Source organism: Cryptococcus neoformans (assembly GCF_000091045.1).
Source record: "Cryptococcus neoformans var. neoformans JEC21 chromosome 3 sequence".
Lineage (NCBI taxonomy): Eukaryota > Fungi > Basidiomycota > Tremellomycetes > Tremellales > Cryptococcaceae > Cryptococcus > Cryptococcus deneoformans.
This window is the reverse complement of record NC_006685.1, coordinates 1,028,701-1,054,072: the sequence shown is the minus strand read 5'-3', so window position 1 is coordinate 1,054,072 and position 25,372 is coordinate 1,028,701. Positions and strand designations below refer to the sequence as shown.

Sequence of the window (25,372 nt, the reverse complement as noted above, 5' to 3'; positions counted from 1 at the left end):
GATTACAGGAACCGATCGTATCCACCTTGAGAGCTGTGCCCCATATCTAATCTTAATCTATATAAGCCTTGGTCACGTTTCTTCGGCATTGGGCTGGGCGGTTTTTCAAGCCTTGACTGCGCGCATTTTGTCATCTGTGGAAGACGAATTGTTCGGTATCTTTGCTTTGCTTGAGACAGAGTCGCCCGGCTTCTTGCGCATGTTAATTATTACACTGGGCTGCTGCCCCCCTGCGTGTCACTTGCCACAACTCAGGGGCGATATCAGGAACAATTGGTTATTTGTCATTCGTTATGATTTTTACTTGTAAATTATTATAATACTTTGGATCGGTCGATCGTCGGTCCTTCCCCCTTCCGAAGATGCTGAATGCCACTGCTAATACTACTGGTAGATGTAGGAACCTTAATATTCTTCATTTCTTCCTTGTTACTGCTTGTATCTTCAGGTAAGACGGGGGACAATTTCACTTGGTTACATTGTATCCGCCTTGCAGCCTAGAGAGGTTTGAAGACATCGTCTGCGTGGTATTTATTGAAGAACTTCCAACCTACCACAACAGCGCCATACTACAGCTGCACTACCTATAGAAGTTAACAAGTGGGATCAATACTCAGGCACTGACACGCGCCCACATTAATTACCACATCTATTTCACATAACGACCAGCGATCTAATTTCCGAAACTGGATGCTGGATATTGCGTCAACGCGTCATTCAATAACATTTCTTCTCTTTATTTGCGAGGTACTGCCCCCCACCCTGTATACAGCAGAACCAGAAAGGATTATGATGATATCCCTGATATGTTCAATTACGATGGAGCTGAAGGACCGAAAGTTAAATATATGTATACCGTATGAGATGCGAGTTATGCCTACGTTTCAAACCCCTTCCCATTCTGAGCGCTATAGCATAACCCTTGAGTGACTCTGGGCGGACTTGTAAGTACTAAATGCCCACCGCGCCTTCAGCAGCGACGGTGACTCTGAGTGTCACCTTCTGGCGGACCGTCCACTGCCGGCCAGACAGCGCGTAACGTGCGGCCACGCGATCGAGAAGAGGGGGTGGCAAGTCGAGAAAGGCATACCTTTGTCGCTGCGCCCTGCTGCCGGGTTGCGCCCGCGGACAAGAATCCAGGGCGGGCACCGTGTACCATCACGCCCCCCGCCACGACCAGGGGCAGCGCCCGCCCCCTGCCTTTGCGCTGCCCCTCCCCCTTCCCCACGCCCACCATCAGCCGCTCGCCTATCCCCACCCGCTCCACGCCCTGCCTTATGCCAGCAGTCCCGAGGACTATCTTATAGCGCCTAACGAGGCTGCTCCCAGTACCGAGTCTCAAATGGCAGACACCGGGCTGTTAGAGGCATATGCCGAGCCCATGCTGGGCCCGGAAGACGAGCTGGACAGAGAATACAGAAAGAGCCCGAGGAAGAAACCAAGAATCACCCTGCCGAGGGGACATGCTTGTGTAGCATGCAGGCAAGTCTGTCTCCAGTTCCAGGCAGCGTCGTGGTCCAGCTAACGGGTTCTTGATACAGGCAACGGAAACTGTAAGCTCAAAGCCGCTTTCTGGCCACAACGATAGTCATGACTGATATGCTCGGCTGATGCCAGTAAGTGCCAAGAAGGTATACGTCCCTGCATCACTTGCGTCAAAGCCAATATAGATTGTCGGGACGAAGAAATACCCCGCAAAAAGCCAAGGCATGTTGTTCTAGAAGAGAGAGTTGGTAAGTCCTACGTGTTGGTGCAACCCCATCTAGGTCATTGACGATTCCCGTGTGAAGCCGAGCTGGAAGGTCTGCTCGGCCTGCAAAAGGGGCAACCGGTCCCTCGGAAGAGTAATCCATCCTCAACCACGTTCAGTGGATACTCGGCTAGCCCCTCGCCTTCTGAGCACTTCTTTTCCGAGTATCCACAGGTCAGTTCAAGTCATACCGTCAATCCCTATCTGGACCACCCTCCCCTGTCGGTAACCGGCAGGCCAACAGCTTCTTCGCAGATTGAAATTCCTCCAGGCTCTGCTATAGAGCTATCACTCATACAGTTTATCCTGCCCTATACACCTTATTTGCTACTCCCTCTGCATCCACAACGTTTCCTGGCCTCGTTATCATTACCCCCGGAAGACAACTCTCGACCCCACCCAGCTCTCTTGTACACCCTTTTTTCTCACGCTGTCTCCCATCTTGAAAGGGGTATTCCCCCTCCCTATCCCCCAGATAAACCTATGGGTCTCTTTCCGTCCTCGCCACCTCCTCCTTTCCCAATACCCACTCTCAGCACCGGCTTTATCCTATCGCATCTAAGGGGCACATCAGGGCCACTCCTTGCAAGAGCACGACTTGAGCTGGACCAAGGTATTCGTGGAGTCGATCGCCTTTTCGATCTCACCAGAGCAGCGATAGGCATAGCTCATGCACTATATAGGAGGGGAAATTTTGTTGAAGGCTGGACCATGCCTGTTGCAAATCTTGTGGTTGCTTGCGGGCTACATAGGATCTCGGGGAACTGCGTCCCCCCACCCACAAGCTCGAAAGGGATACAGGGATTGCCACAACCCTATGCACACCCCGATTATTATTTACATGCTCATACGCCAAGCCAGGTTATCCCAGACAGACAAGAGCTTCGGATGAGACCGGTGCTCATACCACCCGCTAGGGATGAAATTGAAATAGCTGAACGAGTGATGACGTTTTGGGCAAGTAAACACCAGATGTGGATATCCTCGGGAGGATGGGGGTGGTCAGATCCTCTGTCTGACGCTGAATGTACAACAGAATGGCCTTGGGGTTGGGGTCATGTTGAAGTAAGCTTTTGCCTATACAGCGCTTATAGATCGCTGCTAAAAGCCTTCCTCCCAGTTACGAGCGGTCTTGCCTTTAGAAAGGTACACATTAAACGATATTCATGACCCTGACTCCAATATTCACACTGGAGCCTATGCGGATACAACGCACACCTTGGCCATGAAGAGCATGGCATTGCTCTGTCGAGCAGGACGGTAAGTATCTTTGCAACTAGCTTTTTGGAGTCATTCACTTACAGGGCACTAGCTTGTTCGATCTTCCAAAAATTACGCATCCCACTTCCCTCAGCAACGAAGGAAGTTTCCCATTTTTCCCTCATATCCCACCCATTGAAGATGTTGAATCCGTCGAAATATGTTTGGCTCTTTTCCGTCAACACATACCCCTTCCCTTTATTTTTCCGCCCCCGGTCTCAACGGCTAATGGGCCAGCAATGGCTTCAGCACCTCTTGATACTGAGATCTACGATGGGCCCTCGGATCCATGGTGGATTCTCTTCCATTTCAACCTCTATGCAGCAGAGATGCTTATGTGGAGAGAAATGGCCTTTCATCGCCCAGAATCAAGCGGTGCGGCGCTGCAGTGTGCCAGAGCCTTGGTGAATTTGACAAGGTCGATACCAGACGAGAAGTGGGCCAACGTCGGTGAGCTGTATTCCTACTCATATCTCAACAACATCATTTCGCTCTTGACCAAGCTTACTATCTATGGCTAGACATGATGGTCGCTTTTTCAATATCGCTGGCCGCTCGTTTGCTGGTCAAAGAAGCAGCACGATTTCAGGCATCAGGAGCTCTCACTGCAGCTGCCCACGCTTTGGCAGATGCCGACATTCTCCAAAACTGTTTAGATGGGCCGTTCAATAGGTATATGGAAGTCGCCGGAGGGATGTTCTCAAGGATTGTGGACAACGTAAGAGAAGGGCGCACAGAAAAGAATGGAGAATATGAGCGGGTGTAAATCCCCTGACCTCACTGTAATCACTACGAAGTGATCGTAAGCTCAGTATCAAGGAGTACGGGGATAGTACTATTAGGCGGTTCAACTGTTAGCTGGTCATTTGTTGGGCGTATTTTTACGATGTTTAATGACTTGTGTAGATATAATGCTGCCCCCTCATTCCATATTGTTTGCATAAATACTGTTCTTTCAATGCATAAAACCCCGAGAGTTAATTGAAGGGGGTTTGATATATGTATACTTGCAAGATGATGATTGTGAATGCCGCCCTTTACTGTATATAAAGTGCTTTTATTCACATTTCTGAATCAATTCGAATAACCATCAGTCGTGCTACTACTAATACAAGTGCCAGTACTGCACACGTGATTGATACTTTCGCCAACAACTCACTAACCCTAGCTTGAATATCACTCGTGAGCTAATAGAGTTGAGAAGACATAGCCCTACCTCAGCCTTCCACCAAAATGTTTCCAAACTGAATATGTTTTGTTCAGCAGAGCTTTCGGTCCTCCGATTAGTACTCGCTCACTTCATTGATGAACCTTTTGCCGCCGTCGTCTTTCTGTTCATACTGTGGATTTCCACCACAATGAATATCGGAAATCACTGCGCCACACATGCATTCAGTGTTTCATTACTGCTGTTAATAATACCATACACACATTCAGCGGATACTATTACTACTAATGCTACAAGGGGCCAGATAAGGCACAAATACTGATAGTTGACCTTCAATCTGTTACTCTTTACCATCCTATCTTTCTGTGTTTGATCTTTCATTGATACAGATAGGACAAGGAGCCGCATTATTTCTGGCCCTTATTGATCAGCTCAATTTGCAAGATATCCTTGCCTTTCTTAATCTCTTCCAGAGGCGGCATCAGGTCAAGCCTCATCAGCTCTGAAGCTTTGGAGACGATGGGGTCTCGCTGCATGGTCGCAACAGCGGTTACTTTACCCCCTTTAGCCTGGTAAGCGGCAAACTGTAGACAGTAGTCAATTAGTAGAGATAAACAAATCCATACTAAAAGGCACATTACACACCTTGAGCTCTTTGAAATTCCCGTCGACATACATGTCATCGTAGCCTGCCCCAGTCCCAAGGTATCGGAGACCCTTGCCAATCGAAGACCAGAAAATTGGAACCTTGGTGTAGATTACTGGATTATCTGGGTGGGTAATATTGTGGCCGACCTCTCGTCCCTGTTTGTTTATTAGGTATGCTCTATCATCACAAATTGGTCTTCTTACGTGGTTACTGGCAACATTCCAATGCTCCACCCTTCTCGGGAACTTGTCGGGATACTGAATATAGTGTGCGATATCACCAATGGCATATACATTTTTATATCCTTTGAGGTGGAGGTACTCATCAACTAGGACGCCGCCATCCTCTTCAAGTTTGACGCTGCCTTCGAGGAAGGAAGTGGCGGGGGAGACACCAGTGCCCATGATTATGAGATTAGCCGGGATGGGGTCGGATCCTTTGACGTGAAGCATCCCCGCATGATCAGGGTTCGAGTCTATGAATAATTAGTCCTATCTGGGCGACATGTTATCGTGTGTCTGACTTACCAGAGGCGGTGATTTTCTCAATTTGGGCGCTCATGCGAAATTTGATTCCTTGCTCTTTCATACTCTACCAGGACAATCAGCACAGACAATGTCATCGCCGAAGAGTTCTGTTTACCTCCATAAGGGCTGAGCCAAATTCTTTCCCCAACAGACCTTGGAATGGAACGTCATCCATTCCCACTAGGGTAACGCTTTTAGGTCCCTTCTTTAGCACCGCGACTGAAGCTTCCATTGAGATAAAGCTAGTCCCGATGAGCACTACGTCGGAGTCCTTGGTGATAGACGAAGTGATAGTCTTGGTATCCTCAACATGGCGGAGTGTCACAACACCTTTAAGGTCAGCTCCAGGGATGGGAATCTTCTTGGGACGGCCACCTGGAGAAAGAACGAGATGATTATATTTGTATAGTACACCAGAAGAATCTGTGACAGTTTGCGCCTCAAAGTCTACTTTGGTAACAGTCTGAATCAAGTAATTAGTTGGGCCAAACACGCAGGTTTTGCTGAGTTAAAATGCTTCCTCACAGTACCAGGGTGGAAGTCGACACCAAAACTGTCCCGAAGTTCATCAGGCGTGCGCCATTGAAGTTTCTCAACGTCGTCTAACAATGACTTGGACATTTTGGTCCTAACAAAACATCAACTAAAGGCCACAAAGGAGAACAAAAAGCTTAATTAGCCTACCGATCAATAGGAGCATAATTTTCGGCAGAAATCAAAACAATCTTTCCTCCGAAACCGTTCTATATAGTCTCAGCTCCATTTCGACGACTTTCCAAGAAACGGTACTGACCATCCTCAAACTCTCGAGTGTGTGGATACCACCCGACCCCCCACCAACGATTACTACCGTCTCCTCAGATACTTGCCCTTGATTTTGCATTTGATCTTTGGTCCTCTTTCTGGCAACGATTCTTCCAACTTTGGATGTGACTTCCTTTTTAGAAGCGGTGACCTCGATCTGGCCATTTTTCACATTGGCTGAAAATGACCATAGAGAGTCAAGACCTGGAGCATCTTCCACATCTCCGGAACAAACGTTGAAGCAAGCTTCGAGCTTTCAGATTACACTCTTATTTACACGGTGATTATTCGAGTGGTTGACTTACCACCATGCCAAGGGCATACCAATCGTCCGTCATGAGAGAGTACACCCTCTACAGCACCAGTCAGGCGACAGTACTAATTTAATCTTAAAAAAGGGAACTCACTTTCCAAAGGTGCCCCGTACTTGTTTCAAACAGGCTGGTGAGTAAATTATGCGCAACGGAGGAAGCTAGGACCTACATGTGTACAGAAAGCGGAGGTGGCATACTTGTCAATGGTCGACGATTAACTCTCGCAGCTATTCACAGCCCAACGGATGAACTTACGACTCTGCCATTGATCTTAGACAAGAGGACTTTTCCTTCCCCGAAGTCTACGGCTTTTCTGAATGATTCTTATCAGATTCATGCGAAGGATAGTCGTATGGGTAGTGACCTACTTTTCCCCATTTTTCAATTCATTATCCGGCAAAACTGCCTTGGTCAAAATGTCGTCGTTCATTGACATCCCAATAGCGATCGTTGATGAGAAACTTCTGTAGGCGATTTGTCTTGGTAGATAAGATTGCACTCGAGTCTGTCTAGCTGCTAACCTTGAAAGAAACATATATCAATCTAGAATCAAAGGAGAGTGTTCTTAGTCTTCAATCCCAGCTCTGTTATATATGCTGGATGCTGTGGGCAAGGCCTGAGTGTTGGTGGGGTGGACTTGTCTCGTCGAATGACGTGCCAGTGAATTCATGGCTTCCGAAGGTTGTCATGACATCACCAATCAGGAATGACGGTTTATCCCGGCTCGTCCGCCACTCTATATTAATTATAATTGGCCAAAGAGGGTGCCGGGATTTTTTGTCGGGGAGGATATACATAAATAATAGACCACGGATTACCAAGGCATACTACATGCCATACGTTCTGAGGGGGGGGGGATACGAGTGGGAGGGAATTATTTTCTTCGAGCGCGTTATTTAGAAACTTCTTATTAGTGCTCGACATGACATTTGGCCAGTCGTTTCAATTTCATCGTTCTCCATTTATGCTTCACATGCACAGTAGAACTTCCAGATCTGCGCAGTTTGGTAAATGATCAGATATCTCTTTTATTCACAAAGCGTGCATTTGTTTGTCGCATCTACGATCTATTTATATCCTCCTTGTGCGACCTCCTTTTTTGCGTCGGACGGTCGTGAACCCACACTACTACACTGATAAGAAATTACCTAGCGCGTCGATTATGAAACAGCAGCGTCCGAGAGTTATATTAGTGTATACTATAATTGAATGAATGACCGGTTCTCACAACAGAACAGAAGAGACAACAAACAATGAACATATAATAAGGCAACATAGTTGGCCAGTCAATTTTTTAAACCCCTTTCTATGATGTTAATAAGTCGACGTCCTACCCATCTTGTGAGAGATGAGGGCGGAAGAAAATGAAAAGTGTTTTTACATGACAGATGTAGTAGTCATTTACAGTAGTAGTAGTCATCGGATCACGCCAAGGTGGGAGATCGTCGTAGTTTAAACTATTCAGCAGGAGTGTTTGCGATGATCTTCCCCTCTGTTTTGTCGGTTTCAGCAGGCATCTGGATGCTATAGGAGTCGAGAACAGTCACTTGTTGCAGTGTATTGAATTTAAAGTTGATGAGAAGCAAGGACACATTCGTTCATCCAGCATCAGCAAACCTGTCAAAAAATATTCAAATTCTCCGATTTCTGGTCATGTTGCCCAGTACCTCTTTTCGCCGCAGCTGTCAAACGACGGAATCAAATCCACTCAGATCGTTGTACTGTCAAAAGTGATTACGGGAAAAAGGATCAGTTAAATAAACATAAATTATGGCAGATACTTATAGATAAGATAAGCAGAAGAGGTTACGCATCCAACCATTTAACCACGTAACGAGTGAAAAGAAAGTAATAAATGATGTAAATTTTATTTCCTTCAAGATTATTATCATGAGACCAGCGATAGTAAGCGACCGAGGTAGTATGTACCACTCATTCAGTAATGTAAAAGAGCAAAGGGAATACCATCATCGGATAATCAGCAGCGGTGGTATAGGCGGAAGAGGCGCGGCACGCAAGCTGAGTAAATTGCATACAGTAGTAGTAGTATCCGTATAGCAGAAGGAATGGGCGCCCCCCTGAGGTGGTGCACTTCCATTACGGTACGTAGAAGGTACTGATGGGACGTTATATTTCTCTTATTACGTAGTAGTAGTACATAACTACCGACGAACAAGGGGCGAAAAAATAGGTGTACTTGCAGTGATGATAGGAATGTACGCCAAACTGGTAGTATGTGGTGTTGAAATGTTACAATACCAACAAGCGCCATTTTCCTTGCCCCTTATCATACTGCCAGTTGTTATCTTGTATCCTTGATCATGTCTAAAAACAGCCGTCATCTGTCTATTTTCAATCATCACTTATTTACATATGAATTGGAAGCTATACTTCATTCAAATGAATGAGTTATAATCTAATTAACAGAAGCAGCACAATAAGAAGTGCAGATGAGATACTTCTCTTCTTATAGATGCAATATCTCTCAATAATCACAACAAGCAGCTGATGACGCATATGTCTAAGTTCGGAGTCTTTAAAATATGCTTCAAAATAAAATATCGCTCGGCCATGGAATATCATAAAGAAGCAGTAACAACAAAATTATCATAAGATAAAATTATAAATGAATGAGCTGGTAACGAACATGTTACTCTGAAGAGTGATTGTTGTCTGCTGCCACCTTCTGAGCATAATACTATCAGGGAAGAGACGACGTAAGTCCTGTGGTATAATTAACAATAAAGTACCGCAATGATGCAGCTAAAATGGATCATCAATGGGCGGGATGGCTGTATGCATGGCGATGGCGACGATACATGACGACTCTTGTTTACTACCAAGGAATGGGTGTTGGGTGTGCCACAGGCGGAGTTATGTAATTCTCCGACCTGGGGACACCGCTTCGAGGTTAGGTTGCCGACCTTGATGATTGACGCGACAACCACGAACGTAGCACCAGAACCAGCTCATCTCTTTTTACAACCACATTTCTCCTTCCTCCCGCCTCTCGACCACCATGGTGCGTAGATATTCTGCCAGGATGAATGGATCCAGGGCTCGTAGGGGTTACTTTCACATGCTAATACCTGTATCAGGCATCCAATGATCCCAAGGCCAAGGTGATCCTTCAGAGCATCGCGACGGAGAAGCGCAACATCGAAGGTGCCCGAGCCGTCATCCGAGCATTCGAAGCCTCATCAAAAAATGAAACTGTAATACAGCAGGCTCAGAATGAAATACGCACAGCGACGATGTCCATCAAGTTCCTTGAAGATGAGTTGGCAAAGCTGCAGGTGGGCGGATCAGGAGGTGCATCTGGGACTCCAGGGAGGGGTGAGCCATCTGGCGGGACGGGGGCAGGAGTTCCCGGAAAGCAAGGGCCGCAGGGAGTAGTCGCGTCTAGTCCAGGCGGAAGGGGGATGGCTGGAGATCGGGAAAGGCCCTTGCCCCCTCCACCACCTGGAGCTGAGCAAGACAGCGCCAAGAAGCCTGAAACGAAAAATTATTCTCAATTAGGTGAGAAAATTCCCATCTATCCCCAGCGTAGTAGCTCATCATTCTGAACGAAGATTTGTTACGATATGACGCACCATTGACCGGAGCTAAAATTACTCGAATGTTAAATCAACTTCAGTTCAAATTGCAAGTTGAAGAACAATACAAGACGGGTATCGAGAAGATGGCACAAGCATACCGGGCTGAGGGTGATAAGAGATTGAAGAGCGAGACGGACGCTAAAAAGTCTGAAAGCGAGGGGAAGATACAACTGTTGAGAAAGGCGAAGAAGAGGTATGAATCGCTGGCCAAATTCGGTGGAGCTGTGGAAGACGACGAAGGTAAGTGTACCATTTGATTTTTCCATCGTTGTCTTTGAATCTCACCAGGTCTGCAGACTTAATGTCTGATGGAAAACGCAAGGAGGCTCTTCGTAAACCCATCTCCGGCAAATTGGTAATCTCTCTTCGCTCTGCTCGTGATCTTAACCATCGCGCCCTTCCCCGTCGTTCTTCGAAAACCTACTCGGAAACCACAGTCGTCATCAAGGTCGAAGGTAACGAACGTGCTGTCTCTCATCCTTCACGAAACGACAAGTGGCACGAGGACTTCCATATTCCGGTGGAAAAAGCCAATGAGGTAGAAATTACTATTTATGATACGGTTGCCCCCGGTGATTCAGCCCCCATTGGGATGCTCTGGTTGCGAGTGAGCGATCTTGTAGAGGCATTGCGAAGACAAAAAGTCGGGATTGAAGGTCAGGGTGCTGGCTGGGTGACTGCTGCGACTGCTGCGACGATGGGCCCGAGGAGCAGCGGCAATGCGCCAGACTCGGTTACGTTGCACAGTGCTGGAACTTTGAGAGGCAAGCCGGACGCAGAAGGCAAAGGGCCTGACGGGATCGACGGTTGGTGGTCTGTTGAACCCGCCGGTGCGATATCATTGAGAATGGATTTTGGTGAGTTGTCCAATGGTTGAAAGAGTTCATGTCTAACGCACAACAGTAAAGGATACGGTGGCTGGTGCGCGTCGTCCTTACGAAGCTCTTGGTCGACAAGGTGCTGTTCGTATGCGAAAGGGCGATGTCTACGAGATGAACGGTCACAAATTCGTACAACGCCAGTTCTACCAGCCCATCATGTGTGCCCTGTGCCAGGAGTTCTTGCTCACTGGTGAAGGATATCAATGCGAGGATTGTAGGTATGCCTGCCACAAGAAGTGTTATCCGAAGGTTGTGACGAAGTGTATCAGCAAGTCGAACGCAGATGGCGTGAGTGACGAAGTTTACCTCTTTGGGTACCTGCTAATCTAATCAGGAGGGAGACGAGGAAAAAATCAACCATAGAATCCCTCACAGATTCACTCCGTACACCAATATGTCTGCCAACTGGTGCTGTCACTGTGGATACATGCTTCCCTTCGGTCGTAAGAATGCTGTCAAGTGTTCTGGTAAGTTTGATCGCGAGACGCGCCAAACATAATGCTTATTAAGATATCACAGAGTGTGCCCTTACTTGTCACCAAACGTGTTCACATCTTGTTCCAGATTTCTGTGGTATGACTATGGAGATGGCCAATTTACTGCTCAAGAATCTTCGTGACATCAAGACCACTCAGCACCGCAAGCCTGTTCCTTCAACATCCACCTCATCCAGTGTGTCTACTCTTCCCTCTTATCATTCTCAAGAGTCTCGTTCTCATCCAGTGCAATCTGCTGCGCCACAACAACCGGCCCCGTCATCTCGTCCACCTGCTGGTGCTTTGCCCTCAACAGACCAAAGGCCAATTCAGCCACAAGTTCAAAACCAGCAAACTGGTGCTTATGATAATCTCCGTCCTGCTGGTGGCAGAGCAATGCCCCAGTTGCCACCTGTCGCAGTGCCAAGCAACAAAATTAGCTTTGAAGGCGACAGACTGCAAGAGCCTCATGGTCAAATTCCTCCGGTTATGCCTGCGGCTCAGCCCCAACCACAAACTCTCCCACCTAGTGCTCAATCTGTTCAATCCCCTGTCAAACCTCAATATGTTCCTCAACCCGCTGTCCAGCAACAAGTGGCCCAGAGATTGCCTCCTCAGCAGCCGCTCATGGCTAGAAAGAGGAAGGTTGGACTGGATGATTTCAACTTTTTAGCAGTGTTGGGCAAGGGCAATTTTGGAAAGGTCATGCTTGCTGAGGAAAAGACTTCGAGCAATTTGTACGCCATCAAGGTCTTGAAGAAAGAATTTATTATTGAGAACGACGAGGTTGAGAGGTGAGTTGAATTGCACTTGTGCAAGAAGGGCTGGCTGACCAGATGCTAGTACTCAATCTGAGAAACGAGTGTTTTTGGCTGCTGCGCAGGAACGTCATCCCTTCCTTCTCGGTCTCCACTCTTGTTTCCAAACGGAGACTCGTGTTTATTTCGTCATGGAGTACATCTCTGGCGGTGATCTCATGCTTCATATCCAGAAAAAACAGTTCACTCTCCGTCAAGCCAAGTTTTACGCGTGTGAAGTTCTGCTTGCATTGCAGTACTTCCATTCGAAAGGCATTATCTACCGAGATTTGAAGCTGGATAATATTTTGTTGACATTGGATGGTCATGTGAAGGTGGCAGACTATGGCTTATGTAAAGAGGAGATGTGGTTTGGTAAGACGACGAGCACCTTCTGTGGTACCCCTGAATTTATGGCACCCGAGGTAGGACGCCAGCTTGTTGCAAGAAAAGGAGATAGTGCTGATGTATTCGTTAGATTCTTCTTGAACAACGTTATGGCCGTGCGGTGGATTGGTGGGCTTTCGGTGTGTTGACATATGAGATGTTGCTGGGACAGTCTCCTTTCCGAGGCGAAGATGAAGATGAGATCTTTGACGCTATTTTGGAGGATGAGCCTTTATACCCCATTACTATGCCTCGGGATGCTGTGTCTCTTCTTCAGCGGGTGAGTATGAAGCTGGGCCTCTCTTGTGTATGGTATGCTAAATTTTGTAACAGCTTCTTACCCGTGATCCTACGCGGCGACTTGGTGCTGGCGAAGGGGACGCTGAAGAAATCAAGCAACACTTATTCTTCCGCGACGTCAACTTTGACGATGTCTATCATAAAAGAATCCCACCACCATACTTCCCGGTGATCGGTAATGCTACTGACACTAGCAATTTTGACCAGGAGTTTACAAGGGAGCAGCCCACATTGACTCCGGTCCATACGCAATTGAGCGAGGCGGATCAAAAGGAGTTTGCTGGCTTCTCTTGGGTGGGTGTCTTCTCTCTCACTATTGATAGGATTTACACTGACCCAACAACGTAGATTGCTCCTTGGGCTGCAGCACAGACCTAGACAGTAACATATGGGAGTGGCTTTGGTCTGAAGACGATAGAAAGATATTAAATACAGCTTGCCTTTCTCCGAAGTTGGAAAGCATAATACAGTTAGCATTGTGTGTATAAGTTGTGACGATTCATGAATATACAATATCGAGTGGAAGTCGGAGGTGCCGATGATGTGGAGTAGATATTGTGGAGTACTATTGTAATTTAATCTTGATAAATGGTGTTGAATTATGCACGCACTACCCTTAAACTACAAAGTAAATGCAAGTTATTGTTGACATGTAAGTATTCATGCGAATTATTAATTGATTTTACCATGCTACCGTATTATTTGGTATGATATGAGGGGTGAAGATTGTGACCTCAAGATGGGTTACCTCGCTGATGGTGGTGGGATGCAGGAACAAGAAGCCCGACGATGTCCGAGGCAAATTGTCTGCTGGTTTGCGGGGTCGACAATCGTGACGACGGAAAATAATTTTCTTTTTTTGGACGTTTTCGGCCATATCCGATGGGACCCTCGTCCTCATAATTATACTCGCTACCGCATGTCAGCAGGTTTGAATTCCGTATTCCATTTCCATTTCCATCTCCATCTCCCCATTCGCCATGGACGCAAAACGGCTCGCGTCCCATTCCTCCACAATGACCCTCGTCAATCTCTCTGATAATCACGATCCACAGTCAGGCCCAGCTACAGCGGGCGCGAAAGACAACAATGACTCCTCTTTCTTCCCCTCGATATCTCGCACTTCGGACATGGCCGATTACTCTATCGCTCCTTCTCCAACTTCCCCGTCAGAAGTGCAGGCTCCCACACAAAATGCCCCATTAGTAAGAGCATCAACAAGCGGAAGCTATCATGCAAAAAATGCACTGAGACGAATGACCACGCATGAAACAGGCGAGTTTGTGGAGGATCAAGATGGAAAAGCGGAGGATGACGGGCTGCATACTCACGATGAAGAGCATGAGCATGGACATGAAGAGGGTGATCAGGAGCATTTAGAACAAAGTCACAAGACTCTTCGTTCGGAAAAAGGTAAAGAAGACAATCGGGAGCAAGGGAAGGATGAAGAAGCCGAAATAGAGGGTAAAAAGTCGGGGCAGAAGAAGACGTTTGAGCTACAAGATCAGACGAATCTGTTGCCAACCAAGCAAGTTATATTTGTCTTTGTCGGACTAACTTGTGCTTTGTTTTGCTCTTTACTGGATCAAACCATGTGAGTTTCGCTTCCGTACGTGCGCTATGCATGCTGACGACGATGACTAGCGTGACCACTGCTTTACCGACTTTGGGACAAGTATTTGGAAGGGCAGACATTAGTCCATGGGTTGGGACGGCCTATCTATTGACTTCGACGGTAAAGCCATTATCGTATTTCTGCTCATCTGAGACTGAACCAAAGTGTTTCTAGGCAACTCAACCGGTCTATGGAAGATTATCAGATATCTTTGGCCGAAAGTTCACCCTTTTGGGCTGTTTATTCATATTCCTGATGGGCTCTCTAGCTTGTGCCCTTGCCCAGGTATGTCCGATCGACGATACACGGACGTCCCTAGCTGATTCGCTCGCAAAGACCATGATCCAACTGATAATATTTCGCGCAATACAAGGCTTGGGAGGTGGTGGAATATTGACGCTGGCAATGATCATCAGTGAGTATAATTGAAAACGCCTGTCAAGGCAGGGTTTGTTGAAGCCTTTTTTTTTTACCAGTTTCCGATGTGGTTTCCTTGAAAGAAAGGGGAAAGTATCAAGGTATCACTGGATGCGTGGTTGCGCTTGCCAACTCTTGCGGTCCCATAGTTGGCGGAGCATTCACGGAAAACGCCTCTTGGAGATGGTGTTTTGTAAGTTTGGCTAAAGTCACTGACTGATCTTGCTGACATCTACTAGTATATAAATCTTCCCCTGACATCAATCTCGATGATCATCATCGTCTTCCTTCTCCCACTGCGTCGCGTTCGCGGCTCAATGGTCGCCAAGATTAAGAAACTCGATTTCTACGGATCTATTCTCACGCTCGCGTGGGCCGCACCGTTCCTCATTGCGTTGTCTTGGGCGGGAAGTCAGTACGCATGGGACAGCGCGGCGGTATTGGTCCCGCTGCTTGTGGGTCTGGCATTGTTGGGGCTGTTCATATTTGTGGAGGCCAAGGTGGTGAGTCTGCCACTTGTCCCGATGCACATCTTCAAGAATGCTTCGGTGTCGGCATGCTTCTTTACCACGTTTATGAATGGATTGAGCTTTTACGCCACGCTGTATGTGAGTGTATTCCCTTTTTTGGGGGGGGCCTTGTTGTTCGACGCATTCAAAACAAGTGACTAATATCGGACGTTTACAGTACCTTCCGCAATACTTTCAGATTGTCCGAGGGGCGTCTGCAATCAGGTCGGGTGTTTTGACCCTACCGCTCATGCTGGTTCAAACAGTCACCTCATTCACCAGTGGTATAATCCAATCCAAAACGGGTGACTACTGGTGGAACCTCGTTGTAGGGTACACCATCTGGACGATCGGTCTCGGTCTGATATCGTCCATTACTTCTACGACGAGTATTGCCAAACTGTCGGGTTACCAGATTATTGTCGGCATCGGTGCCGGTCAGACCTTCCAGACGAGTTTGGTGGCTATCCAAGCGGGTGTGGAGAGGAAAGACATGGCAACTGCGACGGGTCTTCGAAATTTTCTTCGACAGTTGGGTGGGACAATTGCGCTCGCGGCGTGCAACTCGATTGTGAATAATTGTGTGAGACGGAACCTTTCTGGGGTTTTGCCGGGGACGGCGTACAAGGCGATTCTGGAAGATCCTACTCGGGCGACGAGCTTGGGTCTGTCTGCGTCAGAATTGAGTGCTGTGACGGATGCCTATGGTGAGTGCCGGTTCGGAGGGATGTATATGAATATGGGCAAGGTAATGCTGACAGGGAGGGCGGCGACCTGAACGTAGCGCGGGGCATCAATGAAGTCTTTTGGTTTTGTGCGCCCTGCGTGGGGATTTGTATACCGATAACGATCTTCTTAATTAAAAAAGTGACGTTGAACCGGAGCGACGACGCTGTGAAAAAGGCCGAGGCAAAGGCGTGGGTGGAGAGTAAAAAAGCGAAACGGGCAAAGAAGAGAAAGGGAAGTGAGGAGACGGTGGTGGACAGTGGAGCATCGACAATGGTATCAGGGGAAGAAAAAAAGCGTGATGGACGACGGATAGGAAAAGAGCAGTGATGAATGATGCATCTAGATTTTGGTTATATCCTTGTGTGTGTTGCTATTATGCATATGATACTCTTATACAGCTAAGCATCTGTCTCCTTTTCCTTGATCTCGATTTCGTCTCCAACTGCCCATCTCCTCATGCCAACGACTCTGAGCACGACGCCCCTTTCCTTGCCCCATTCAGCCAAAACATCCTTTACACTTCTAGAATCGCCATTGAACATCATGAAGGGCTGTTCCATCAAAACTTCTTCGTCGTCTACCGCCCTATCGCCCCTGTCAATAACTTTTGTGGGGAAACCGACGACCTGCCTGGCAACTGTTCGCGCCAGGGACTCGGCGGCCTTTTCGAGGTCATCGCCTCCAGGGCCGTGGATGATGGAAGCGATGGGTTTTTCAGGATCGGCACTGGTCACAGAAAGGACGACGATACCTCCGACCTTGCCTTCCTTATCTGTGATGCCGCCATGGGCGTAGCCGCCGGGGACGAACCTGACGTCGGGTGTGGAAGGGAAGGGGGCAGCAAAGGAGACTGCTCTGAGGAGCTTGAGGTTCTCACCTGTCTGTGCAAGGGAAGAAAGCAAGCTCTGCTTGATGGTAGTAGGCTCAGAGGTGGGGAGAGGGGAAAGCGAGCCGTCTGCGGTGTCGGCGGCAGGAAGGGAGATGAGGGGCGCGGACAAGAGGGATTCTGTAGGGAAGTCGAGGATAGGGTCGAAGGCGTAGGGAGACGAGGCGATCTGCGGCTTCTCATGGTCGCCTGGGACGTCGAGGAAGGCGGTGGTCTCTGCGACACCCCTGGCAGTGTCTAAAAAGACTTGGTTTCTGGCCACAAAGTCTGTTTCGCAGGCGAGATGGATCATGCCTACCCTCTTGCCGCCGAGGAGGGAGATGGCGATGAGCCCCTCGTTCGTGTCTCTGCCAGAGACCTTTGCAGCCTTTTTCTCGGCGGAGGCGGAGGTGGAGGTGCGGAGATAGTCTAGCGCGGCGGCGAGGTCGAGGCCGGAGCGCTCGAGAGCCTCGCGGGCCTGGGCGAGGGGGACGGGGTGCTGCTTCCGGAGTGCGGCGATCAAAGAGACGGGCACCTTTTGCGCGGCGGCCGGAGTTGCGAGCGCACGGAGGGCGGGGAGGGCGGCCCCGAGAGGCAGCCGGCGGGGCAGCCGGAGCGCGCGGGGGGCGGCGGAAAGGAGGGCCATTTTGTATGGGCGGACGAGGGAGAGGGCGTCGACTTTTCGACAAGGGTGCGGCCGCCGCGTTATCCGGGCACCCACTTTGCGACTGTTTGTGCAGCGTAATAATTTCGCGCCAGTCGAGAAAGCGTCTCCCCACCGCCCCCATGCCGCAAGTCACCGTACACCGCGCGCACTCCCCCATCGTCTGGCACGGAAAGCTCAGTGCGTACTCCGCTCCGTCTCCGCCCGTTTTGCTCCCGCTCACCCCCCGCAGAGCAGCACCGGTCCCTCGCAGAATGGGTCGCCAGACTCGCGCCCCGTCTCCAGCTCGACGCCTCCCCCCAGCAGCTCCGCATAGCACATGTCCGCGACGGCGGCCGCGAGGTAGACATATGGGATGGTAAGCCGGCCCGGCCCCCGAACAGCCCTCGCTGATCTCCTGCAGACTACGACTTTGACGCCTTCAAGTCCAGAGCGGCAGCCCAGTCCGCCCCTCTCGTCGTCAAGGTCTATCCCCCGGGCGCCAGTAGCGAGCCTGGCGCCTCGCCTGCCACGGCAGCGCCGGCCAGAAAGCCTCGCAAGAAGGCGGTGCCGTCCGACGACCAGCCTGCGCCCGGCACACCACCGTCCACCAAAAAGGACAAGGGAAAGAGCAAGGCTAGCCCTCAATCCCAGAACCTAGCAGCGCCTGTACTCCAGCCTCAACAGCCTTCCACACCAACCGCTGCACCCAAATCCAAGAAACGCAAGCGGGATTCCACGTCGTCCGCCGCCGAACCTCTCCCCACGCGCGCTCTTCCCGTGCAACCGACACCGACCGGCCCTGGCCGCCAAAGCACGTCGCCTCAGCAGCCCAAGAAAAGAAGGAAGCGAGGAGCAAAGTCGGACGCTGCCCTAGCTCCTGCACCTCCCCCAGCAAACCCGTCTGCCCCTGCCATCGCCAGCCCATCTCGGCCGTTTACGTTCAGTCTTCCGTTACAAGGATCTGCAGCGTTCATCAATCGATATAAACCTGCCAAGCCTAGTCCTCTGGGTAGGATCGATGGGCCCCCGGTTTTGGCCGGCGAAACTGCCTCGACGTCTTCCTCTCCTGCCGCCAAAGAAACCCTCCAGCCTTTAACCGAATCTGGCAAAAAGAGCAGAAAACCCAGAAAGAGAAAGGAGAAAAAGGAGGAGGGCGTCGGAGGTGTGCCCGCCTCTCCGGCTGCTTCCTCAGTTGCGCCCAGTCCGGCGCCATCATCGAGTAAGAAGCAAAAAAGTAGACCTAGTGTGACCGAGGAGATTATGAGGAAGCAGAGAGAAAAGATGGCGGCTGAAGAGGCCAAGAAACAAGCTGAAAACGCGGATAAGGCAAATGCCAAGGGCAAAGATAAAGAAAAGGCTACCGACAAGCCAACTGCCATGCCAGCCGCTTCTACTTCTATCCCCTTGACACCTTCCAAGGAGTCCACCACGCAGCCATCTACACCTGAGCTTTCAACACAAAGCCCATTGACCAAAACCAAAAAAGAAAAGAGTCCCAAGACTCCCAAAGTTAACAGGGCTTCGGAAATCATGAGGATGTTCAGGGAAAAGCAAGCTGCAGAAGCAGCTGCTAAAGGTAGATATTCTATTTTCGGAAAAAAATCTGTCCAAAAAAAGCTAACTTTTTTATCTCACCAGCCGCTGAACAATCTATCCCTCCCGTCGTCCAAACGGTTCAGCCTGAACAACCTTCAGTCTCGTCTGCTCAGCCATCTACAGAGCATCTCTCATCTACCCCTGCAACCCCAGCGTCCGCTCTGGAGTCTAAAAAACCCTCATCGGCCAAACCTAAAGCGGCTCCTCGACCTAGCATAACTTTGGAGATAATGAGGAAGCAGAGAGAGAAAATGGCTGCTGCAGAGACTCAAGCCGCTGAAAATGTTGAGCAGGAAAATGCTGGAGAAGCTATGGATGTCGACCAGCCTCGGGAAAAAGCTCACATCCCACTGGTTGAGCAATCCAAGCAGGGCCAAGCTGAGCAGAATACACTCCAGCTAGAGCCCCAGTCAGAAATCCAAACAGAGTCAGGGCCGGTCGCACCACCTCTCGTCTCCCACGGATTTGCCACAGTGCCTCAAACACCCACCCAGTCTTCAGTTCAGCCTTCCAACACGAGCTCTACCACAAAAAAGACCAAATCCGGACGGCCCAGCATAACGTCAGAGATAATGAGGAAGCAAAGAGAAGCGATGGCGCAACAAGCAGAGAAGGAGAAGGAACAAGAAGAGCAAATCGCGACACGGGACGATGGGGATAAGGAGGGTGAGCAGGCTAATCAGTGTCTACTTTGCTATTATAAAGCTGATATCCCGCCGCCGCAGCATCTCAAACAGCTAGTAAACCCAAACAACCTCAGTGTTTGATTTGCCATGGTTCGTCTCATCCTCAAAAGGACTGCCCGGTCGTCAAAGCTGGTGTACCCCGTCTCCAGCAGGTCTTGCTTGAGCGGAAAGAGGAAGACGAAAGCCCAGAGGCCGCAGTGGCAGCTATCGAGATGTGGATCGACCGCTTGGGTAGAGTTACAAGCGCCCTCATGGGAACGCCTGTAACCAAGGGCAAAGGAAGGCCATCATCCGCCGGTCTCACCACGCAGGCAAAACAGACTCCTTCCCAAGCTGCCTCTGCTCCAGCTGTCGAGACCGAGTCATCCGCATCTGAATCTTCCAAATCTCCTTCTCCCACTCTTCCAAAAGCCGCCAGTCCGGTACCTACGTTCCCCCCCATTTATCACAAAGCGCTCTCTAGAAAAGCTGGGTCCACGTCGGGACTCAGCGTTTCTGATGCGGTGATTGAAACGGGCAGCTCGGGCAGCTCCGCGTCAGAGTCGAGCGAAGATGAAGGCGGCTCGGTCGGATCCGGATCTGGATATGGGTCGGAGAGCGAGACTGAGAGCGAAAGCTCTGCTTCTATCCAGGGCCAAAACGCCATGTCTCGATCTGGTTCAACATCTACCTCTTCTTCTCCTCCCCCATCGTCCTCCTCCCCATCGCCTCCTCCCCCTGATCTCTCCAAGCTTGATCCTCAAGCTGCGCTACGTCATTTCCTGACTGCCCCTCTCTCCCAAAAACAACGCCGTGCTGCTCGTGATTCTGCTGCTCACATGCAAGTCGTCGACACCCAAGACGTGGAAATTGAAGAGGCGTCCGAAGTCGAGTCCGACGAAGACGGGACGAATGCGTCGTTTGCAAGAATCAGGATGGACGACGAAGAGAGTTTAGTGGGGGAGTTTGAAGACGACGAAAAGGAGGAGGATGAGGTGGAAGACGTGGAAGAAGAACCGCGCGATGAACAACCCCCGGCTTTACCTCAAGTTCAGCAGTCCGAGTCCGATGATGAGATGCAACTGGATGTGGAAGGATCTCAGCCTGTGCTTGAGCAGGAATCTGCGCTTCAACCCAGAGCCGGACAGGAGGAGGAAGAAATTCGCATAGACGTCACAAATACGGAAGCCGAGCCTATGGATGTCGACCAACGGCAAACGCCGTTAAAGACCACTCAGTCTCCGCCGGAATCCTCCCCGCTTTCGTTCCACGAGGGATCCAGACAGTCCTTCAATGACTTGGCGGCTTTGGCTAGTCCATCCACCCAGCATCGCGAGCTTCCCGGGGACGCCGCAGTGCGCGAGGCAATTGCAGAGGACGAGGCTCCGGTTCGCGATGCTATGAGACAAGATGATGACGTTCATCCAAAGCAACGCATTCCAAACGGAGTTCAGGAACCTGTTCTCACGCAGCAACTCATGTCGCCCCCGTCCTCAGTGGCTGAACGCGAAGACGAAATTGAGCCCTTGCCTGCTACTCAGCTTGTGCAGCGCTTCGAAGACGAGGAGGGACAAGGAGAAGCTACTCCGATAGCCAAGTCCAAGGCCCCCGTTAGGAGAAGTACTCGCCAGCCATCAAGACAGCCTTCTGTCGCCAGAGACGATATTCCTTCGCCTCCTCGTCGGCGCCTGAGATCAGCCTCGCGCGAACCTGCACTTGTCCCTGAACCACCTCGCACGAGGATGACCCGGTCATCTTCTCAGCAACGTGTTGTCCCTCCTTCTCCCCACGTGCCTATAAGACGAAGCACGCGACGAACGGTATCATCCCAATCCGATGTCTCACAGCTGTCATCTTCCCAACTCGAACCTTCTTCCCCAGTTCAGTTGCATGCCACTCTTACACCCGCTACGCTAAGACGGTCATCGCGAAGGCAAACTACCCCACTGAGATCGTCACAGGTCGATGAGCTTGATCCTTCCTCCCCGCCTCCAGCAAGTCAGCAACCCATCGAAGAGTCGCCACTCTTCATCCCCGAGACACAGCTACAGCATAGCCAGCCGCAATCTTCTCAGAGTCAATCGCTCAATTCTCAGCGATTCTGGAGGATTTCCGGTGAGGAGGAAAATCCCTTATTCATGTCCCAAGGGTCACAGATCCCCCAGACCCAAGCTTATAATCTCTATCCTAATATCGATTCCTCATCGGATGTGGGCGAAACTCCCCGGGGGGCAAAGATTGGCATCGAGGGATCATCGCCGTCCAACGACAAACAGGGCGAAGGAAAGAGAGCGAATTACCTCAGTGTTTCTAGCCCGATTTTGGAAGAGGACGAAGAGGAACAAAATGCGTTGGTCGACACGGAGAAACACGAGCAGACGTCTGAATCGGGGGTTGATGAGCACGATGATCAGTCAGTGGATGCATCAGAAGCGTCCTCAGATGATGAAGGGTCATCAATATCTATTCCTATTCCTAGGTCACAGCCTATATATCCATCCCTCCCACGCTCATCTCTTTCCTTTTCCCAACCTGTCGCAGCTTCGCAGCCAAGCACCGGTTTCCCAACTCTATCCAGTCTTCCTCGCGAGGCTCTACGACGTATGAAGTCTACCTTTGGGTTCTCAAGTTCTCAGCCTGAAACCAGCAAAGAAAAGACAAGCAGGCATATGAACGGTGCGGGTGATGAGAGCGAGTCAGAGACCAGCGGGGACTCTAGTGATGAAGAGCCGGCGTCGTTGAGGGGCAGGTTTGCAGGGACAAGGGCTCGAAAGGTGAAAAGTCAGGGAGCAGTGAAGGGATGGTAGACGACAGACATTGCTAGATTAGCTCATATATAATGCATCTTGGGATTTACGTGACGCGTGCAATCAGTGAAACGCTATGAAACCATACTTGATTTGTCCTACTTGTCTGATTATTGGTGAACCGACAGCCAAGCGCTGTCGAGGCTTGATTGTTGTGTACCGCCAATGCCTCCCACTTCTCACTCGCAAGCATGGGGCGCTGTGGTCCATTTCTCATTTCAATCACTGTTCTGTGCATAATAATCACGATCACAATCCAACCCATTTTTTTCAGTCTAGGACCAACATCATGGCGCTCTCTCCTCAGCGTTGTCCATATCCTCCAAAAGTTTAGACGTCTGCTGCAACACGTCGAACAGCCATTCTGCACCGCGCATGAATTCTTCTCTGCTCATGGCATATTTGTTATATCTGAGGGTTGGATGTCCCCTTTCAAAATTGATCATTCTTGGCTCCGCTTGGAAGGAAGAAGGAAACTTGGTAAATTTCGGGAAAGGCACCTCTGCTTCTCCAACTTCAGGTCTCCCGCGCTCAATGTTCCTGCCTAATTGTCGCCCTCTTGTGTATGGATGCGTTTGCGTCTTGGAGGCAATTCTGCTAGGCATACCCTGCTCTGTCGAAGATGGAAGATGAACAATTTGGGCATCGACTTTAGAAGGATAATAGGCGGTTGGACGCGCTAGGGCATATCCAGGCCTCGGCCGTCCATTAGTGGTTACGGGACGAGGTTGAATTGGCTGTCGGAGAGAGTCATTGACGATGCTCTCTCGCGCAAACGATCCAATTAACTCACTAAGGTTCCCCTGTGACCAGTAACGTGATTCATCGGCTTCCAACTCTCCAAGATCTCAGGGCCTCTCTCTCTTTCACCTTCCTCGTCATCACAGCAACTGATACTTCGTTTTCTGATGGGGAACAATAATGGTAAAGGTCTATCAGTGCCTCTACTTCTTTTCCAGAGCGCACATGCATTACACAGTGTTCCTCTCCATTGAGGCGTATCTGTCTCACCGCAATTTGTACATTGCCGATCGTTTTGGTCGGTACGGGAAGGGAATCGAGAACCTTGATTTATGGAGGCATTCTTTCTGTGCATAGCAACAGTTTTGATTGATTGTTGAGCTTGAGAGGGAGTAACTGTTCGGAGAGGAGGAGAGAGTGGCTCGGGCTCAGGAGATAGAGAAATGAGAGGTTTAAGCTCAGGAGAGAGAGAAGGGGAACGAGAGGGTAACGACTGATGATCTTCGGGAATCATGATGGATCGTTAGGATCGAAAAGGATAATTAGTGCTCTGATTCAACTCGCCGAAATCAGAGAAGTGTGGATGATTTCGAAATGATTATACCCGACCTGTATAGCTGAAGCTTGTCCAGTCCAAATGAATCAATGAGTGAAACACCTGGGGTTGGTCTTAGTTCCAATTCCACTATAACCCTTACCTACCTGACCTTCGGTATATTTTCCAGCCGTACTCTTTTGTGTGTCTGTTTGTTTCCCCCTGAAAATCAGGAGTTAACCTGGCGATAGATGATTTGCCCTCTTAACAGACGATAGTTATCTCTCATGGCCTTTCCGGGATCGCTAAGCGCCATTTTGCATCTGCTTTCCTGCCTCGATCGCTCCTTTGAGTGTTATTTCCTTTCACAGGTTGGTTCTAGCATCTGTTAATGCACGGATAGATGACCTGTAACAATCTGCAAAGATCTGCTCATAAAAGTTTGGTCATCATCGCCTATAACACAATTTCTTGCGATCGAGTTCTCCTTCGCAAGAGATTTTGGCCGATTACAAGGTCATCCATGTTGCGGCCCAGCCTTGACTTGGCAGTATGGAAATAGGAGCCGACGTTTGCTGGCACAAATTGGTTCGAGGTGTGTAAGGAACGATGGGTGCTCCTTTGTATTGATATTATTCGTATTGATATTGTGACAAGGAACAAAGGAATTCATTGGCACGACATACGAGCCCGACCATGGTGACATGGCTCATATAGTCGCTGCCCTATATGAGCCATGTTGCTGGCTCATTTGTTGTGTAGTGACGGATAATGATGAAAGAAAAATCGATTGGACGTTTCGCGAGTGATAAATAAGATAAAAACATACCTGGGATGTTATTCAAAGCCAAAGGAGGCTAAATCATTGTTCGCACTAGCGAGTGCTGACTAATCATAGATATTTATGTAAGTAATGCACCCATCGTGACGGGTCCTCGCAGATACCCGGATATCAATATCACACTTGCCAGGCCTCACAAGTTGCATAGAACTGTAGAGACCAATCACTGAAAAGAATGTCGAAGTATGCAGCACACCGTCTCATCAGCGAGACATCGGAGAACTCAACCTCCGGGTGAGGCAAAAAGGAAAGGGGGGGATATATAGATGCGGGGAATAAGATAAACCTTTAGCAAAACCCAACGACCTTATAGTCGCTGTGGTGGTGGGGTGCGAAGCACGGATGCAAAGGGTAAATGTGGGGTAGAAGGGGCAACATAGGGACGAGGAGACCTTACATCTCCTCCTCCTCAATGGGGATCTCCTCATCACCATAGATTTCGTCGTCCGCTCCCGCCTCCTGGTACTGCATGTACTCGGATACCAAGTCTTGCA

General features: G+C 49.5%; 8 protein-coding genes across 9 annotated transcripts in view; 4 read left to right on the top strand and 4 right to left on the bottom strand.

Annotated features, from left to right (window-relative positions):
* Positions 1-962: 962 nt before the first annotated feature.
* Positions 963-4,001, top strand: CNC03320 (hypothetical protein). The gene is made up of 7 exons (XM_024656766.1): positions 963-1,482; positions 1,542-1,553; positions 1,618-1,733; positions 1,791-2,815; positions 2,871-3,010; positions 3,063-3,460; positions 3,532-4,001. The coding sequence occupies exons 1-7, from the start codon at positions 1,343-1,345 to the stop codon at positions 3,774-3,776; spliced, it is 2,076 nt and encodes a 691-aa protein (XP_024512595.1). The 5' UTR covers positions 963-1,342; the 3' UTR covers positions 3,777-4,001.
* On the bottom strand, positions 3,939-7,104 carry CNC03310 (conserved hypothetical protein). The gene is made up of 15 exons (XM_024656765.1): positions 6,841-7,104; positions 6,728-6,785; positions 6,642-6,668; positions 6,566-6,584; positions 6,464-6,511; positions 6,148-6,404; positions 6,039-6,097; positions 5,880-5,982; positions 5,470-5,817; positions 5,355-5,418; positions 5,031-5,302; positions 4,824-4,982; positions 4,442-4,762; positions 4,309-4,385; positions 3,939-4,254 (listed from the first exon to the last, which is right to left on the bottom strand). The coding sequence occupies exons 1-13, from the start codon at positions 7,005-7,007 to the stop codon at positions 4,586-4,588; spliced, it is 1,758 nt and encodes a 585-aa protein (XP_024512435.1). The 5' UTR covers positions 7,008-7,104; the 3' UTR covers positions 3,939-4,254; positions 4,309-4,385; positions 4,442-4,585.
* A 2,327-nt stretch (positions 7,105-9,431) lies between these two features.
* On the top strand, positions 9,432-13,529 carry CNC03300 (protein kinase C, putative). Of its 2 annotated transcripts, XM_024658950.1 has the most exons (12): positions 9,432-9,494; positions 9,571-9,991; positions 10,045-10,311; positions 10,368-10,928; positions 10,975-11,240; positions 11,287-11,419; positions 11,472-11,624; positions 11,745-12,222; positions 12,272-12,650; positions 12,704-12,892; positions 12,946-13,206; positions 13,261-13,529. In XM_024658950.1, the coding sequence occupies exons 1-12, from the start codon at positions 9,492-9,494 to the stop codon at positions 13,288-13,290; spliced, it is 3,141 nt and encodes a 1,046-aa protein (XP_024514287.1). In that variant the 5' UTR covers positions 9,432-9,491; the 3' UTR covers positions 13,291-13,529. The 2 variants fall into 2 exon arrangements, with proteins under 2 accessions (XP_024514287.1, XP_569656.1); XM_569656.2 differs by having other exon boundaries at positions 11,472-12,222.
* Positions 13,530-13,866: 337 nt separating this feature from the next.
* On the top strand, positions 13,867-16,521 carry CNC03290 (tetracycline efflux protein, putative). The gene is made up of 8 exons (XM_024656764.1): positions 13,867-14,506; positions 14,557-14,647; positions 14,702-14,812; positions 14,864-14,942; positions 15,004-15,137; positions 15,184-15,552; positions 15,632-16,160; positions 16,238-16,521. Exons 1-8 carry the CDS (start codon positions 13,893-13,895, stop codon positions 16,507-16,509), a joined length of 2,199 nt encoding a protein of 732 aa, XP_024512562.1. The 5' UTR covers positions 13,867-13,892; the 3' UTR covers positions 16,510-16,521.
* Positions 15,513-17,754, bottom strand: CNC03280 (elongation factor ts (ef-ts), putative). Its single transcript, XM_569654.2, has one exon. The coding sequence runs from the start codon at positions 17,691-17,693 to the stop codon at positions 16,581-16,583; it is 1,113 nt and encodes a 370-aa protein (XP_569654.1). The 5' UTR covers positions 17,694-17,754; the 3' UTR covers positions 15,513-16,580.
* CNC03270 (hypothetical protein) lies at positions 17,748-22,860 on the top strand. The gene is made up of 5 exons (XM_024656763.1): positions 17,748-17,891; positions 17,944-18,069; positions 18,115-19,269; positions 19,332-19,955; positions 20,015-22,860. The coding sequence occupies exons 1-5, from the start codon at positions 17,834-17,836 to the stop codon at positions 22,759-22,761; spliced, it is 4,710 nt and encodes a 1,569-aa protein (XP_024512434.1). The 5' UTR covers positions 17,748-17,833; the 3' UTR covers positions 22,762-22,860.
* Positions 22,692-24,499, bottom strand: CNC03265 (hypothetical protein). The gene is made up of 3 exons (XM_024658949.1): positions 24,205-24,499; positions 23,555-24,160; positions 22,692-23,498 (listed from the first exon to the last, which is right to left on the bottom strand). The coding sequence occupies exons 2-3, from the start codon at positions 24,014-24,016 to the stop codon at positions 23,049-23,051; spliced, it is 912 nt and encodes a 303-aa protein (XP_024514286.1). The 5' UTR covers positions 24,017-24,160; positions 24,205-24,499; the 3' UTR covers positions 22,692-23,048.
* A 505-nt stretch (positions 24,500-25,004) lies between these two features.
* The window catches only part of CNC03260 (beta1-tubulin, putative), a 2,198-nt gene continuing 1,830 nt past the window's right edge, over positions 25,005-25,372 (bottom strand). Inside the window, exon 8 of the mRNA XM_569650.1 lies at positions 25,005-25,372. This exon is cut by the window's right edge and continues 19 nt beyond it. Within this exon, the coding sequence (XP_569650.1) occupies positions 25,272-25,372 (101 nt within the window). The 3' untranslated portion in view covers positions 25,005-25,271.

Excerpts from the sequence above, each read along its gene's own strand:
- CNC03320 (XM_024656766.1), top strand. The coding sequence starts at position 1,343 with ATGGCAGACACCGGGCTGTTAGAGGCATATGCCGAGCCCATGCTGGGC. Across the intron at positions 1,734-1,790 it reads TGTTCTAGAAGAGAGAGTTG|CCGAGCTGGAAGGTCTGCTC; the intron begins GTAAGTCCTACG and ends TCCCGTGTGAAG. Across the intron at positions 3,461-3,531 it reads CGAGAAGTGGGCCAACGTCG|ACATGATGGTCGCTTTTTCA; the intron begins GTGAGCTGTATT and ends ATCTATGGCTAG.
- CNC03310 (XM_024656765.1), bottom strand. The coding sequence starts at position 7,007 with ATGTTTCTTTCAAGGTTAGCAGCTAGACAGACTCGAGTGCAATCTTAT. Across the intron at positions 6,405-6,463 it reads GGTATGCCCTTGGCATGGTG|CTTGCTTCAACGTTTGTTCC; the intron begins GTAAGTCAACCA and ends GAAAGCTCGAAG. Across the intron at positions 5,303-5,354 it reads TGAGAAAATCACCGCCTCTG|ACTCGAACCCTGATCATGCG; the intron begins GTAAGTCAGACA and ends AATTATTCATAG.
- CNC03300 (XM_569656.2), top strand. Across the intron at positions 10,929-10,974 it reads ATCATTGAGAATGGATTTTG|TAAAGGATACGGTGGCTGGT; the intron begins GTGAGTTGTCCA and ends AACGCACAACAG. Across the intron at positions 12,651-12,703 it reads CTGAATTTATGGCACCCGAG|ATTCTTCTTGAACAACGTTA; the intron begins GTAGGACGCCAG and ends TGTATTCGTTAG.
- CNC03290 (XM_024656764.1), top strand. The coding sequence starts at position 13,893 with ATGGACGCAAAACGGCTCGCGTCCCATTCCTCCACAATGACCCTCGTC. Across the intron at positions 15,553-15,631 it reads GCTTTTACGCCACGCTGTAT|TACCTTCCGCAATACTTTCA; the intron begins GTGAGTGTATTC and ends GGACGTTTACAG. Across the intron at positions 16,161-16,237 it reads TGCTGTGACGGATGCCTATG|CGCGGGGCATCAATGAAGTC; the intron begins GTGAGTGCCGGT and ends ACCTGAACGTAG.
- CNC03280 (XM_569654.2), bottom strand. The coding sequence starts at position 17,693 with ATGGCCCTCCTTTCCGCCGCCCCCCGCGCGCTCCGGCTGCCCCGCCGG.
- CNC03270 (XM_024656763.1), top strand. The coding sequence starts at position 17,834 with ATGCCGCAAGTCACCGTACACCGCGCGCACTCCCCCATCGTCTGGCAC. Across the intron at positions 17,892-17,943 it reads CGTCTGGCACGGAAAGCTCA|AGCAGCACCGGTCCCTCGCA; the intron begins GTGCGTACTCCG and ends CACCCCCCGCAG. Across the intron at positions 18,070-18,114 it reads CGAGGTAGACATATGGGATG|ACTACGACTTTGACGCCTTC; the intron begins GTAAGCCGGCCC and ends GATCTCCTGCAG.
- CNC03265 (XM_024658949.1), bottom strand. The coding sequence starts at position 24,016 with ATGATTCCCGAAGATCATCAGTCGTTACCCTCTCGTTCCCCTTCTCTC. Across the intron at positions 23,499-23,554 it reads CTGGTCACAGGGGAACCTTA|CCAATTCAACCTCGTCCCGT; the intron begins GTGAGTTAATTG and ends TCTCTCCGACAG.